Here is a 17,508-nt window from a genome sequence, read left to right as displayed (position 1 = left end):
AGTTAACCTAATTAAATTTAGTCTTCTCTCATTCTCAAATCTTAGCCGTCATCACTCTTTTATTCTCTTAAATCCTCTTCTTAATTTTAACCTTCTTTTCTATTCATTTTCTAATAGTCATCTTTTCTTCATCAAAAGGTAAATTTTAAGTTTTTTATTTTTTTAATATAACTCTTTATGATTCTATGTATCTTTCAATTTCATTGTTTCTCTTTTTGACATTTTCAATTACAAATTATAATTCAAGCAATTATAATTTAGGTATTAATCTAATTTTTTATTCTCTTTATAAATTTATATATTTTATTTTATTCTCAATTTAGTGATCCTTATTATTTATTTGTTTATCTTTCGTTCTATTTTATTATATGTAATTATGTTGCATATAAATTTCTAAAGTTAATTGATCAATTTACTAATTTAAAAAATATATTTTTTATTTATAAAAATAATAATAAAAAAATATTTTAAAAAATATCTTTCGTTCTATTTTATTATATGTAATTTTTTACTTTTTTTATTCGAATAATTAATGTGTATTTTTATTTTTTTTTTAATTTAGATTAATATATCTTATGATAGTAATGTATATTATTTTTGCCCCCACAACATAAATTTTTTGGGTCCGTCACTGCATATAGAATATGTATTTCAATATATATATATATATATATATATAATCGAGTCAGCTCACAAATTAATGAGCTGAACTTATTCAATCTCAAATTTGGCTCATTTAATTTATGAGATCAATTTTAGATTTAAGTTTGGCTCACTGGCTTACGAGTTTAGCTTATTGAACTATTAACGAGTCAAGCTCGATCTGACTCATGAGTTAGTTTGACTCATTTTTAAGTTCTAACCCTAGTGTCTAGTGACATCTTTGCTGCCTAGAATGCTGGGCCATAGCTTTATGTTAATAACAGTATTACTTGATCTTACAAACATAAATTGTCAAATAACTCAATAAGTGAATAACAGCTCTTCAACTATGAGGCTTTTTTACCTAAATGCGCATCTAAAAAACATTAATTCCCAAAATGCGCATGGCTGAAAATTTTTCTGTAAATACGCATAGTCATTTTGTGGCCGCTGCCCGTGAAATGAAAATGAACTCCATTTCAACTATGGTGCCCACGAAATGGGCCACCAATGTCATGCCAACCACACACGAAATGGATATTCCATTTCCATGAGGGCAGCAACGAAATAGAAGGTGATAACTTCAGTTGTATAAAATTTATAGTGCTTGGTTTGATTGATTAGGTGTTTAATAATTTTATACTTAAACATAAATAATTAAGATTAATGTTATAATATTGAGTTAGGATGATGCAATGATTGGCCAAAAACAGGAGTAATATATATATATATATATATATATATATATATATATATATATATATATATATATATGCAAAAATAGAATAATTTGAGAATAGATATAATTTCAGATGAAAAAATTAGTAAAAATATTTGATATGTGCTGAATGCTATTTAATGAATTAGAAATTTGTATTTTTTTAAAGTAGTTTTTATATTATTATATTTATTAAATATTGTACTTTTTTAAATAATAATTTTTTTATGCGAATAAAATTGGATATGATAGAATTAGATGTAGAATTTAAGGTGCAAGTAAAATTTGAAAAGAAAAATTGTTGCTAGCGATTAATACGTTATTATGAATTACACTAAAAAAAATTAAATATTGATATCAAATTCTATATTGTTAAAAACATATTCATTAATTCATATACCTTTATATTAATATCAAATTTCTAATTCATTAAATAGCATTCAGCACATATCAAATATTTTTACTAATTTTTTCATCTGAAATTATATCTATTCTCAAATTATTCTATTTTTGCATATATATATATATATATGTTACTCTTGTTTTTGACCAATCATTGCATCATCCTAACTCAATATTATAACATTAATCTTAATTATTTATGTTTAAGTATAAAATTATTAAACACCTAATCAATCAAACCAAGTACTATAAATTTTATACAACTGAAGTTATCACCTTCCATTTCGTTGCTGCCCTCATGGAAATGGAATATCCATTTCGTGTGTGGTTGGCATGACATTAGTGGCCCATTTCGTGGGCACCATAGTTGAAATGGAGTTCATTTCCATTTCACGGGCAGCGGCCACAAAATGGCAATGCGTATTTACAGAAAAATTTCCAGCCATGCGCATTTTGGAAATTAATGTTTTTTAGATGCGCATTTAGGTAAAAAAGCCTAACTATGATACAACACGCTTATTCCAGCAGATAATAAATGTCTAGGAAATTCTTTAGATCTTATTTGCCACTGAATTTTAGATTTTGAAAAATTTAAATTATTAAAGTTATAACTTAAATAACATAATTTTTTTATATTTATTTAAAAAATGTGAATTAAAATCTTACTCTTAACTTAAAAAAAAAAAATAGTTAAAACGGTGTCCGACACAATTTTCAGTAAAGTTTGAAATCCCATTTTAAATTATTAATATTCATTGCTAAGAGAATATTTACTAATAAAGACATAAAAATAATAGTGCAGAGAATGATAAGATAAAATGAATACATGTAAAGTGAAAGAAAATATTTTATTTAAATAGAAGAATATTTTTTACATAATTTTTAATATAAAATATTACTTGAATAAATTATAATTATGTTTCAAAAAATATTTTCACAATATTAATTAAGTCATAAAAAATAAATATGATTATATAATTGTGTAAAATATTTTACATTATAAATGTATCAAATTGAATTCTTTAAATATACATAAAATGAAAAGATATAGTAAATTATATAGTGTAATTTTAAAGTGGGATTAGAAAAAAAATTAGTATAAATGAACATTAAATTTAAGCCAAATTACCTTATTTATTTTTTTATATAAAATTACTTTTTATTTATCTAACCACTTAACTATTGGTCAATTTAATAACGTTTCTAATGCATCTACAAAACTTGAACGTCTTAAAAGAATTTTTTTTTAACAAAATATAAATGTTATACTCAAGAGTAGTCAAATTAAAAATTCTTAACGCATTCTAAATTTATATAGCATTGTAAATTATGACCACATCAAAATACGGCGTCAATCACCCAATTAAAATGCAGTATTTTAGATATTGAAAAGAGGGTTAAAACTAAAATTTTCGGAAGGCCTGAGGCCATAATTAAACATGTTAAAAGATAGGTGAAGTTTTTAATGGTGGATGGCTTAATTTTTAAGGTATCTGTAGAATATACACTAAATCTTTTAAACCATTAGACTAATGGATGTTTGTAAAATAAAATAAAATAAAATAAAAAGAAAATAAAAATAGAAAATGTGAGGTTTATAATTTTTATTATATGTGATTATTTTAATTTGCAGACAATTAAATGTTATTTTTTATTTTATTAATTTTTTTAGAAGAGTGTTTATAATTTATTTGAGTGAGTTTAAAAAAAAATTGAGTTATATTTTTTTAAAAAAAGTATAGAAAAATAAAAATTATTTTATATTTAAATATTTTATATAAAAATATTTTTATTTATTAATTATGTTTAAATATAATAGTATAACAATATTTTTTTATTTATTTATTATGTAAAAATGTTTATCTTTAAAAAAATCTTAAAAAATTAAATTATAATTTTAAAAAATATATATTTTTATTTTCATTATTAAAAATTTATAAAATATACTAAAAAATTAATTTTTTTTATATCCAAACAAACACTCAGACACATTATTTATTTGATTTTTTTAAAGTAGACGATCACTTTTAAATAATGTGAATTATAAGCTCTAGAATTAACTCGATAAATTAAAAAAAACACTTCATCCTAAATTATTTCTTAAATTGTTAAGATAATCATCTTTATATTTAGTGAATTAAACATTCAACCATTATTAATTATACATGAATAAATCGAATAAAAAGAAATAACCATCTAACTAAAAATAATGAATATAATCATATATATATACCTATTAAATTAAACATTAAACATATCTATTATTCACATTATTTAGTATTTTTATTGTATATCTATGACATTTGGGCTGCGTTTGTTTTCGAGAACAGGACAGGACAAGACACTGAGAATATGACAGGACAAGACACTGATGGACAGAGACACAAAATTTTGTGTTCTTGTATTCTGTTTGGTAATAAACTAGAACAAATTATGAAAATCTAATTTATTCTTTTTTTTTTCATTCAAAAAATTTGAGATGAAAAATATAATAATAAAAATTATAATTATGAAAAATTAACAAAAATAATGAAAGAAATTGTTAGTGTCTTCGTGTCTTTCTTGTCAGGATGGACACAAAATACACTAATTTAATGTCTCTGAACACATTGTCTCTGTCCATATTTCTTCTGCCAAACATAATTTTGTGTCTTTTATGTCCCTGTATCAATGTCCTATCTCTGTAAACAAACGCAGCCTTGAATACAGCAGACCGGTGGTCCCTTTTCCATGTAGATTAAGAAAGCCCGTAAACCAGCCACTGAGCCAATGAGAAACCAAAGAGACAGTTTCTTTCTATGTGAAGAGGCAGGGAGGGATCCAGTTCCGGCTTTTCCTCTTCCTTCTGCACTTTATCTTATTGATGGAGGATTTTTTGTCCGGGTTGTTCGACTTTTTCTGTTATGTAAGCGACAGCGAAACTGCATTACGGGAAGAACTAATTAGCGAATTTTTGCTACTGAAGCAATCGGGATTCTACAGCGTGGATGCTTGTCAAGCCTTTAGCGATTGGTTCTTTTTCTCTCGTCTACACAGTAAACCAAGTTTTTTGGCGCGCTGTTTTAAGCCGGACGAGTCTCGTCGGCTCTGCCATGAATATGAGCTTGCGAAAGCTCGTTTTTACACTCTTGCGAAGGATGACGGATTCAATGGTCTCTGCTGCTCTCTCCACGATTGGTACAAAAGGGGTAAAAAAAGATGCACGGCGGATCTAAAACTTCTGGGGATCGATAAGAGCCTTGTTGCTGAATCTGGGGTTTTGAAGGGCCACGCTGATGCTATTGAAGAAGGTTTGGTGGTTGACGGCGATGGAGTGATCCCCGTGCCTAATGTCTCCAGCTATGTCCTCTCTCAGGTCATCCTCTTCTTGGAGAAGAAACAACATTTCCAGGAGACCCACGACAAAGCTGCCGCCCACTACGAGGCCTGGTCCACCGCCTTTTTCAACCGGAACAGTCTCATTCTCCCCGAGTTGCATCAGGTCAGCTTTCGCATTCTGTTAGATGCCGTTAGTTAGTTAGCCGGTTAGAATTTGATTTTGAATTAGACTCTGTGGAAGCATGTAGTGTAGGCTGCAGCTGTTAGCTTATTCCTTCAATAAGAAATCGTTTCCCCTTTAATCTTAATACATTTGATTTCCCTTTGTCATTATTACTTTGGATCCTCTAGGCTGCGCAAGATCTTCAGATCCCAAGCTTGCTGGAAGCGATAAGTAAGGTGCAAAAGCGCAAGGATGGTGGCCACCTCAATGACAATTTGTCGAGCGAAATGTTCCACTATTTCTGTGGTATGGCCGGCAACAACAAACGCGGTGGAGCCATTCTGGAGGAATTGAATAACCTCAAGTTATTTAGAGGCTTGGATAAGGTTGCCTGTGGAAACTTCAGAATATGGTTCACTCAGATTGGGAATCCGGGTAGGGACCATCATAATCACAATAAATTCAAGACTTTCATGAAGTCCCCTGCCTTCGGTCAAGTCTGCCTTTCTCTTTATTGGGGCGACGAACGTCTGCAGTTTGCCCAGGTCTCCTTAAGAAGCCAAGACGGAAAGGTCTTGCAGATCGATAAGAGTGTTGCCGTTGATGAATCTGTGTTTTTAAGACGCTGTGTTAGGTGTAGTGGTTGGTGGACTGAGATCCCTGTGAACATTGATAGCTCTGTACTCTCATCAATCATTGACTTCTGTTCTAAGGTATGGGATTTCCATAAGATATATGGTTCCCGCCGGATCAAGGAGGGCCTTGTGGCTGTGGATTATTTCCGGTGCTGGGTCACAGAATTCCTCAAGAGTAACATAGACATTCTCTCGGAATTGTACGAGGTTAGTTTCTTTGTTCTTGTTTCTTGATATTATATACTACAAGCACGGATTTTAGATATTATTTGGTTGAGATCAGGAGAGAATAGATGGATGTGGTGTCATTCTAATACTCTAATGCCTACTTTTCAATCTAATTTTATAGTGGATGCTAATAGATGTGTGTATCATGATGAATGTGGTTCTCATTGTTAGATTGAGCATCTAATTCATTCTTGTCTTTGACTGGAGCAAATTCCCTTTGCTAGTTAGTATACATGCTCCAAAAGTTTTCTAATCTTTTGATCTCCTCCATGTTAATTTGCAAATTAACTCAATGCTGTGACTGTGGTTGTTTAGGCTGCTGACTTTCTTGAAATCCCGAGCCTGTTGCTGCTTACAACTGGAGAGATGACAGATCTGGTGACGGAGCCCCTTGACAAGGCATCGGTGTTGTCTGGGAAACTATCATTTTCACGAATGCTGTCATCCCTTTTCTTTAAATTCACAGAGTAGGTTTGGCCATAAAGTAGGAAATTGGTTTGCTGTTGTTAATCAAAGGACTACTTGATTTGCTTGTTCACCATTTTTATGTTTGCTTTCTTGGTGAATTTCAGTTTGTTTTTCTATTTTAAAGTTGTAGTAATAACTGATTATGAACCCATTTGGATATTGTTCGTTATGACTAGATATTAATTGGTTAGAACAGTGGAAATAATTATATGAATTGTGTTTTAAAACTAATATTATAATCAACGTATAATGTATTTTCATTGATATTTATTAATAGAATTTTAAATAAAGCATGAAAGACGAGTTTACACAATATCTCTAATTCAAATTTTATTATTAGTACAACACACTACATGGGTACACACTATAGGTTCTTAAACAACATCCAGCCTTAGCTGGACTTCTCTTGAGAGGTTCTTTGAAGAGAGCAGAAAGTTTGATTTAACGGTAATGAGATTTTCTTACTACATTAAACATTCTCTTTCTACATCAAGTAGTTTTTCCTATTTACATTTCTTCAAGATCCACAAAGTTAAATTGTTCTGAAGTATTAACATCTTTTAGTATAACGTGAAACACATCAAAGACTAGTAACTAAATAGTTAATGGTTATGATTTGGAATAGTTTTCTATAAGCTCAATATAAAGAATTGGATTCAAGAATATGAGAAGTCTCAATGAATCAGTTTGATGATTAAGTATTCTTTCATATTTTAAAAGAGACATTACAAATTGAATACTATTCCTGGACAAAAAAGAATTGGTGTTTCAATGCTATTACAAAATAATCCCTTCATTTTGAAAATAAATGTATTAAGAATAACAAACACATTTTATTTGAAATAATTTGTTTATGTTTATTCTAATGATTTTTGCTAACAAATGCCTTCAGAAATCAGAACATTTTTTAACAAAATTAAAAAAGTACAAAAAAAAGTACGCAAAGATAGAGAATATTTTGGTATGTATTTTTTGATTGATTGAATTATAAGAATAAAATTAAATATATATAAAATATTATTTACGAAAGAGAAAAGTAAAGATAAGATAAGATGGTAATATGAAGATAAGATAAGATGATAGAGACTAAAATTAAAATTGAATTTATAAATTTTATTAGGTTGAATTTATGGGCTGTGAGACTTTTTTATTATCGTCATAGGTGCTACAACCTACAACAACTTCATATCCTTATTCATCTCTTCTTCTTCTTTCTTTTTTTTTCTTTTTTTTTTTTTTTGCTGCTTCTAAAATTCTATTATTATGATTGCACATTTTGTTGAGTTAATCTATGAATCATGCACATATTGTTGAGTTACCGGATTTGCATATCATAAGGTATTACGAATATGGTATTTATTTGACACTCGTTTGACATACATATCCAACCATACTTTAATAAAAATACGCATTTATATTTTATTATAAGGGTATTAATATAATTTTATATTATTATAATTTTTTTTGTTCAAACAATTTTTTTTATTCATTTTTTTTATCTAAACAACATATAAATAATTCTTTTTTTTTCTATTTTTTTCTCTTTTTTTTTTACTTCTTATTTTTTTTTCTATATTTAAACAAAGTGTTAACCATATAGAGAGTAAAACTTTTCATGGTGGATGACTTTATCTTTAAAGTATCTATAAAATACAGATTAATTCGTTTAAACTATGAATGTTTGTAAAAAAATAATAATAAGAAGATTAATAAAGTAGAAAATATAATTTTTATTATGTGTAATTACTTTAAAGATAATTAGAAGAGTGTTTATACACCTTGTTAAGTAAAGTGTGTTGCACCTATAAAAGTAACATGTAGAATTTGACTTACGCCGTCCTAGCGTGATTTTTCCAGGTGGTCCCTTTCCATGTTGTAAGAAAATTAAACCTGCTAAACCAGCGAATCAATAGCAAAAGAGTTTGTACCTGATTTCACACTGCATACATAGCGTAGGAAACTTTTTGTTTCGTTCTTTGTGTGAATAGTAAAAAAGAAAAAAAAAATTGTCTACAGATTTCAAACACTATTTGGTTATCATAAAAATATTTTGGGTCATAACATGTTTTAATTTCTAATGATATTTTCAATGGTTATTATTAGTATTTGTGACGGCCTAGCCCAACTGGACCGGGTGCCGACCCGAGCGGTCGGCCCGTCGCGCGCGCGACCTGCCCGGTCTGTGACCCAGACACGCGCCCTCTACGCCAGCTATAGGACAGCTGGGGGAAGAACCTTCTAGGAGGGAGGTTTTCCCCTGTGGGACCCGCCCTACTGACAGGGTATATAAAGAGAGGGTCCTACCCCTCCCCCAAGGTACGTCACTAACAACCCTATACTCTTTTCACGCCTGCACACCCGACTGACTTGAGTGTCGGAGTGTCTTTGCAGGTGACACCCCCCTCTACGCGAAGAACTCGGGAAGTCGGCCGCTCCAACCTCCCTCTCCACGACCCGGAATCCGGTGGAACTCCATACAAGAGATCCCTTCCTGAACTGCCCGATAACCGATCTATCGGACATTGGCACCGTCTGTGGGGACTCAGACCAAATGGACTTCCTACTGGGTCCCGTAGAGCCTAGCGATGGAGCCGAACCCAGGGGGCGACCTCGGCGGCTTCCTCCCGCGAACGCACGAGGTCCCCTCTACGACAACCCGAGCCACCCTCATGACTCGAAGAGAGACGCCCCTTCGGGGGAACAGGCAACAATAGTGCTAGAGTAATGCAGGAATTGCGACATAGGGTGCAGAACCTAGAACGTCAGCTGGCAGAGTAGGGACATCGTCAACAAACTCCCGAACCAAGCTATTCGAGATCTACCAACAGACGAGGGAGAAGTCCCCAAAGAAGTCGTTATAGGCGTACACCGAGCCCGCGATCCGGATCGGATAGTCTCCAGGAGGAGAACCGGGAAGCGCCAAGAAGACGGCGCGACCCCGTAATCTACACTCGACCTGTAAGGAAGCCAGCCGACGAGAGAAGTCAGGAGGACGATGGAGAAGGATCGAGGAGGACACGACGCCCTGTAATCATGGGTGCGACCCCCTTCCATCATTCAATCCTTGAGGTCCGGCTACCAAAGCACTTTGATAAGCCCACGAACATGAGGTATGATGGGACCCAACCCACAAGAACACCTGACGGCCTTTGAGGCCAGGATGAACTTGGAAGGAGTAGGCGACGAGGTGAGATGCCACGCCTTCCCAGTCACTCTGGCAGGACCTGCAATTCGGTGGTTCAACAACCTCCCACAAGGCTCCGTAGTCAAGTTTTCAGACATCAGATGCGCCTTCTTGGCTCAGTTCACCACCCGCATCGCAAAGGCGAAGCACCCGATCAACTTACTCGGGGTGACACAAAGACACGGCGAACCGATCAGAAAATACTTGGATAGGTTCAACGATGAGTGCTTGAAAATTGACGACCTAACCGACTCGGTGGCCAGCTTATGTTTGACGAATGGACTTCTAAATGAGGATTTTAGGAAGCATCTTACCACTAAGCCGGTGTGAACGATGCAGGAAATCCAGAACGTGGCTAGAGAATATATCAACGATGAACAAGTCAATCAAGTGGTGGCGGTCAACAAGCGGCAGCCTGCCTACAACGAACCCCGGCAGCACGATAACAGGGAAAGGATGAAGGAGCATGCCAAAGACGGAGTGCCGGCCAAGACATTCAAGCTGCTTCCCCGAGTAGGAAAATTCACTAATTATACCCCCATCGAGGTCCCGATTGTAGAAGTTTACCAGCAGATAGTTGAGAAGGGGATCCTGTCGAAGCCCCGACCTCTGAAGGACAAAACCGGAGGGAAAAAGAGCCTCTGTTGTGACTACCACAAGGGCTATGGACACAAGATACAGGACTGTTTGACCTAAAAGATGCGCTGGAACAAGTAATCTGGGAGGGAAAGTTAGCCGAATTCTCCCACCTCATTAGGGAGCTGAGAATACAAGATCGGGACCGAGAAGGAGGGGACAAGAGCTACGCGGTGAGACGACATCAAGAGCCCAAGGACCACGAGCCCGGCCTCACCATAGTAAACGTGGTAATCGGTAGAGACACGGCCCCAAGGTCGACGTCGGCCCACAAGAAAGATGCCAAGGTCCTAACGGTCTCGTCACGCAGCCCCACGCAAAACCTCAAAAGGACTCCGCCCATATCATTCGGCCCGGAGGACCAATGGTTTGATGAGATCGCGGAAAGCCCCCCGATGGTCATCACGACCAGAGTGGGAACCGGCCTGATCAAGCGGATTCTCGTAGACACCGGTGCTGACTCAAACATAATGTTTCGCAACGTGTTCGATGCACTAGGTCTCCGAGATGCCGATTTAAAGCCGCACCAGCACGATGTGGTAGGTTTGGGGGACCATTTCATCAAACCCAATGGGATAATCTCCCTACCGATGTCTTTAGGACCAGGAAAAGGAAGGAGGTTGGTAATGGCGGAGTTCGTGGTTCTGCGAGACTCCACGGCCTACAACGTCATCCTAGGAAGAAAGACCATCAACGATCTCGGGGCAGTAATCAGTACAAGGATGTTGATAATGAAGTTCATCGCTGATGACGGATCCGTGGGATCCATAAAGGGGGACTTGGAAATGGCAGTCGCCTGCGACAATGCCAGTCTCTTCTTAAGAAAGAAATCCAAAGAGGCATCGAGAGTGTTCCTCGCCGACTTGGACGCCAGGGTTGACGACAAGCCTAGACCCGAGCCGGAAGGGAACTTAGAAAAGTTCAGGGTTGGCGATTCCGAGGAGAAGTTCACCTTCGTGAACAGAAACCTCCCATAAAATTTGAAAGAACCTCTAATGGAAATGATCAGGGCTAACGACGACCTCTTTTCCTGGACACCAGCTGACATGCCGGGGATAGCCCCCAGCTCATGTCTCATCACCTGGCCGTTAAGGCGGAAGTCAAGCCAGTGGCCCAGAGGAGAAGAAAAATATCGCAAGAAAAGGCAGAGGAGGTGGCCAAGCAGACGGCCAGCCTTATTGAAGCAGGATTTATACAGAAACTCGACTACTCGACTTGGCTGTCGAATGTAGTCCTAGTTAGAAAGCACAACGGAAAATGGAGAATGTGCGTAGATTACTTCGATCTTAACAAAGCATGCCCCAAAGACTCCTACCCCCTCCCCAACATAGATGCGCTCGTCGATGCGGCGGCGGGATATCGGTATCTGAGCTTCATGGACGCTTATTCCGGCTACAATCAGATACTGATGCACCGGCCAGACGAGGAAAAGATGGCGTTCATAACGCCAAGGGGAATATATTGCTACAAGGTAATGCCGTTCGGACTGAAGAACGTAGGGGCCACCTACCAAAGGTTGATGAACAAGATATTCAATGACCTTATAGGCAAAACAGTGGAAGTATACATAGACGATATCCTGGTAAAGACCACCCGACCTGAGGGCCTGATAAGTGATCTGGAAAATGTATTTGCCTCCCTCTGACAACACGGCATGAGACTCAACCCGCTTAAGTGTGCCTTTGCCATGGAAGCGGGAAAATTCTTGGGGTTTATGATTACCCAAAGAGGGGTTAAGGCCAACCCGGAAAAGTATGAAGCAATACTCCAGATGAAGAGCCCAGGGTGCACCAAAGACGTTCAGAGGTTGGCAAGAAGGCTCACTGCGCTGTCCCGATTCCTCGAGGTGTCGGCTGCTAAGGCATTACCATTCTTCAACTTGATGAAGAAGGGGATAGCGTTTGAATGGACCCCAGCGTGCGAAGAAGCATTCAAGCATTTCAAGAAGATACTTGCGACACCACCTGTTCTCGGAAACCCAAGAACGGCGAGCCGCTGTACCTGTACTTGGCCATAACGAATGAAGCGATGGCGGCGGTCTTGGTGCGAGAGGAAGGAAAAATCCAACAACCAATTTATTTTGTGAGCAGAGCACTGTAGGGAGCAGAGTTAAGATACATCAAACTAGAGAAGCTAGCACTTGCCCTCCTGACCTCTTCCCGTAGACTGCGACGGTACTTCCAGGGCCACCAAGTGATCATGAGGACGGACCAGGGAATCCTCCAGGTACTCCAGAAACCCAACCTAGCGGGAAGAATGATGACTTGGGCTGTTGAGCTATCCCAATACGACCTACGATAAGAACCCAGGCAGGCGATTAAAGCTTAGGCAATGGTCGACTTTTTGGTAGAAGTCACAGGAGACCCAACCAGGACACTGAGTACACGGTGGAAGCTCCACGTGGACGGAGCTTCCAACCAGACATTTGGGGGTGCCGGGATAATCTTGGAAAGCCTGACGGGAGTCTTATATAAGCAGTCGATTAAGTTTGAATTCCTAGTATCAAACAACCAAGCATAATACGAGGCTCTTTTGGGCGGTTTAGTCCTAGTCGGGGAGGTCGGAGCCACGAGACTAGAAGTATGCAGTGATTCACAGGTCGTAACCTCCCAGATCAATGGAACATATCAGGCCAGAGACTCGTTACTGCAAAGGTATCTGGAGTAGATCAAAGAGTTGACCAGGAAATTTGAGGAGTTCTCAATACAACACGTCCCGAGAGAGAAGAATACGCAGTAGACCTCTTGTCGAAACTGGCGAGCACAAAGCTAGGAGCAGGAAATCGGTCTCTCATCCAAGGCTTGATAAAAGAACCAACAGTCACCCTCCATCTAACAAAGGTAGATCCCTCTTGGATGGACCCGATCACCGACTTCTTGGAAAACAGTAAGCTCCCTGAAGACGAGAAGTCGGCCAAGGCGTTGAGAAGGGAGGTGGCCAAGTATGCAATCATACAAGGCCAGTTGTTCAAGAAGGGACTCAGCCAACCCCTACTAAAATGCTTGCGTCCCGACCAAACGGACTATTTGCTCAGAAAAGTCCACGAGGGATGCTGTGGTCACCATATCGGGGGCAAAGCCCTAGCAAGGAAGCTCATCAAAGCTGGCTACTACTGGCCAGCGATGATGAAGGATTCTAAAGAATTCGTGAGAAGATGCATCAAGTGCCAGGAGAACGCCAATTTCCACAAAGCACCAGCAACCGAGCTAAGTCTATTGACATCTTCCCGACCTTTTTCACAATGGGGAATCGACCTCCTAGGACCCTTCCCAGTCGATCCGGGGCAAGTCAAGTACCTAATAATTGCTATCGACTATTATACCAAGTGGATAGAGGCCAAACCACTGGCCAGCATATCCTCATCAAATTGTCAGAAGTTCATGTGGAGACAAGTAGTGACTCGATTCGGCATCCTTGAGGTCGTTATCTCCGATAACGGGACACAGTTCACTGATAAGAAGTTCGGAGAGTTCCTCGCCGGTTTGGGCATAAAGAAAAAGTTCTCGTCCATGGAACACCCCCAGATGAACGGTCAAGCCGAGGCCGCGAATAAGGTCATCTTGCTAGGCCTAAAAAGGCGGCTTGATAAGAAGAAGGGATCATGGGCTGACAAGCTTGCCTCAGTCCTCTGGTCCTACTGCACAACCCAGCAGTCGTCTACTGGGGAGACCCCGTTTCGCCTAACATACGGGGTGGATGCTATGATACCTGTAGAGGTCGGCGAGCCGAGCCCACGGTTACTCTTGGGAGGAGTTGAAGAAGCTGTGGAAAAAGACCTAGTAGACAAGGCTAAAGAGATGGCCCATTTGTCGGAAGCAGCACTGAAGCAAAGGATGGCCCTGCGCTATAATGCCAAAGTGCTCAAGAGAGAGTTCGAACCAAATGACCTGGTCCTGCGGCGGAACGACATCGGACTACCGACTCACGGGGAAGGCAAGCTGGCAGCAAACTGGGAAGGTCTGTACAGGGTGAAGGAAGTAATCGGCAGGGGTGCCTACAAGCTAGAGAGACTCGACGGCAAAAGAAGTCCCGAGAACATGGAACGCGAGTAACCTAAGGAGGTTTTATTCGTAAACCAGATACGCTGAGTGGGCGACCTGCCGGTCTCAGTAAGACCCAAGTTTCTTTACGGTTAAATAAATTACTCTTGTCAAATACTTATTATTGTTATAGATCTAACCAGCTGCCGATTAATATTCACTTGAGATTAAATTCATTTTTCCCTTTTTATATCCCATGATTAACGTTCACTTGTTTTATGATTAACACGGCGATGACACGGTCACCCAGGACTGATCACCCCGGGAAACACCCAAATTAATGCCGCGACAAACGGCTATAGCAATGATAAAGGCCACAACCCGGCCTCATCAGCTACGGCCACAACCCGGCCTTGCCAACTACCAACGTAACGGTAAAGTAAACAAACGAATAGCCAATACCAATAAAACGGCGACAAATCATAATATAAAAGTATCACCGGCCACACGAGAAGCGAAGAAAGATTACAAACCGACCAGGCAACTACCATTTCAGCGAAATAGTTTAAAGTCACAACATCAAAGACATAAAACGACAAAATTCGCAAAGCTACAAAGTACAAAAATTACAGTCCATACAACACAAGAGTCACTTCTTCAGCATATCGATAATCTTGTCGTCCCGAATGGTCTTGAAGACCCCAATTGCTGATGTGTCGAAGTCCGGAGCCACGATCTTCACTTGGGCCTTAAGGGCCTCTTCAGTCATCAATATGGCACTTTTTTCCTGTTTCACGATCTCTTTGAACTTCTTCTTAAATTCAGCAGCCTCGTCTTGGGCAGTCTTAGCCAACGAGACAGTTTCATCACGCTCCTTCTCCAATGGGACCACCCGGCCCTGAGCGGCATTGAGCTGACCCTCCAAAGTCAGCTTTCGCTCGGTTAGCCTGGAAACGGCTGAATCAGAGGTCTTCAACTTTTCCTCAGCAACTGTGGCCTTCTCCTCGGCGGCTTTGAGCTTCTCATCTGCCTTAGCCAACCGCTCCCGAAGTGATTCAACTTCAACTTTGAATTTGTTGTTGGCCTGAACGGAGGATTCGAGCTTCCTCTACACTGACTACATTTCCGACAAGGCAAACTCGGCCTTCCTTGCTATGGCAGCACCGAGAAGGAGAGAACGATACATCCACCTCGCCTGCCCACGGAGGTCGGAGCCATGGAAATACTCCTCCGTGCCAGGAAGCAGTTGGGAATCAATAAAGTTCGCAGCATCGAAGTTCCTCTCCATCACAGTGAGGGCTCCTTCAGGGCTAGAGGACGACCTCTTCCTCTTTGGATTGCTTATAACCCTTACATCATCCTCCTCAAACTGTGGGTTGGAGGTCGAGTCCTCGCCAGTACCAACCATCTCGTCTTGCGTGGGAGAAACACGCGTCTCGTCAGCATTTTGAGCCGACGCCTCGGAAGCATTAGGGGGAGGCACCACCTGATTCTCATTATTTTCAGGGGCAGCCTCCTGGTTCTCATTGGCCGGCTCCTCATCGCTGTCGCCAACAAGAAAGGTATTGAATAAATTTTCAAGGCCGGTCACTTCGGCAGACATCCCCACTACAGCAAAATAGTGAAACCCGTTAGTCGTGAAATCGGCATAGCAAATCAAAGCAACAGTAACGCAAGAAACGCAAGTTAAAGCTACTCACAAATATAATTTCTAGCGACTTCTCAGTCGCCCATGAGGAGATGGAGGTTCACATGGTTTTTTCCAAAAACAGCCAACAACACGTCGACAATTTGTTTATCCACAGGGGATACCCCTTTGTATGTTACCTTAGTAAAGGCATTGGACCCCGCCCCGAAACTCTAATATGTCGGGATGAAGCGCTGTCCTTCCAATGACAACTAGAAGGGATGGTGACCTCTGGCTGGGCGCACCTTGAAGTACTTGTCTTTGAACCCGTGGTAGGAGTCCTCAAGCAAGCCAAAAATCCTCCGACCCTGGGCAGACCAGAAGGACATAAACCCCTTTCTTGCCTTCCCTTCTTTAGAAGGATTTGTAAGGGTAAAGAGGTAAAGAAAAACGTCAACGGACACTGGCAGCTCTAAATATTCACACACCATCTCGAAGCAGCGGATGAAAGCCCAGCTGTTTTGATGCAACTGCGACGGCGCCATGGAACACTGGTTAAGAAGCGCCATTTGGAAAGAAGAGAAAGGAAGGCAAACCCCCAATTGGGTAAACATTGTCTTGTAGAACCAGATCCAGTCAGCAATTCGGGGGGAGTGCGGGTTGAGTTCGTATATCCGTTCATGAGGGGCGGGGACGAAAACATCATAGTTAGATTCCTCGTCAGTCCCACCGCACAAGTACTCGGCTTGACGAAACTCGGTTAGCTCCTCTACACCCATTTGGTTAGGGGAATTCTTTACGTCGGAAGTCACCCAGGCATACCGATCATAAGCCGCGCTCGAGGCGGAAGCCCGTGCAACATGACTGGGGGCCATACCTACAGTGGGGACACCACTCAGTTAGTCTACGAGACCGGGAGATCGGAACTAGCCCATAAACTACATTTCACCTACTCTACAATCAAGCACGGACGAAGCAAAACTTAGGCAATCCTAAACCCAGTGTACTAGAATGGTAACCCCCCCTACAAAATCTACCTAGCACTAAAAAATCAATGAAGACACAACCCATATGAAAAACGTCACATGCATACCAAAGCGAGAAAATTAAGCCACGCCGCATCAGTAACAGCACAGGGAAAACGAAGCTTACCAGGATGATGAATTGATCGAAGGAAATTGAACAAGTTGGAAGTAATCTGAAAAGGGCGAAAGTAGCAACTCGCAGTGAGGATTTGAGAAAGAAAGAGAAGAGAGTGGAGAAAATGCAGTAGCAGTGCAATGAAAGGGAAATGGAGTCAAATGAAAACTACCAAAGAAACCACCCCTAAGAAGCACGAAAGACAGGGACAAAATTGTCTTTTCTCACGGGATTTCAAAATGCCCATTAAGAGCATTTAATGAGAAGCGCGAAGAACGAGGTGACAAAGGTTATCCCCACGACGAGCAAGCCTGCACGCGCAGAAGGCGCGTCCTCACCACGGGTATCCGAAACACTAGACGATGAC

General features: G+C 39.5%; 2 protein-coding genes across 2 annotated transcripts; both read left to right on the top strand.

Annotated features, from left to right (window-relative positions):
• The first annotated feature begins 4,522 nt into the window (after positions 1–4,522).
• LOC107609547 (uncharacterized) lies at positions 4,523–6,780 on the top strand. The gene is made up of 3 exons (XM_016311548.3): positions 4,523–5,243; positions 5,432–6,085; positions 6,422–6,780. The coding sequence occupies exons 1-3, from the start codon at positions 4,626–4,628 to the stop codon at positions 6,575–6,577; spliced, it is 1,428 nt and encodes a 475-aa protein (XP_016167034.1). The 5' UTR covers positions 4,523–4,625; the 3' UTR covers positions 6,578–6,780.
• A 2,909-nt stretch (positions 6,781–9,689) lies between these two features.
• LOC148550189 (uncharacterized) lies at positions 9,690–10,088 on the top strand. Its single transcript, XM_088494361.1, has one exon. The coding sequence runs from the start codon at positions 9,690–9,692 to the stop codon at positions 10,086–10,088; it is 399 nt and encodes a 132-aa protein (XP_088350487.1).
• The last annotated feature ends 7,420 nt before the right edge of the window (positions 10,089–17,508 follow it).

The sequence above is a fragment of the Arachis ipaensis genome, chromosome B7, assembly GCF_059453495.1.
Source record: "Arachis ipaensis isolate K30076 ecotype BB chromosome B7, ASM5945349v1, whole genome shotgun sequence".
In the NCBI taxonomy this organism is placed as follows: Eukaryota; Viridiplantae; Streptophyta; class Magnoliopsida; order Fabales; family Fabaceae; genus Arachis; species Arachis ipaensis.
The sequence above is the reverse complement of the archived record's forward strand: the minus strand, read 5'-3'. Positions and strand labels throughout refer to the sequence as shown.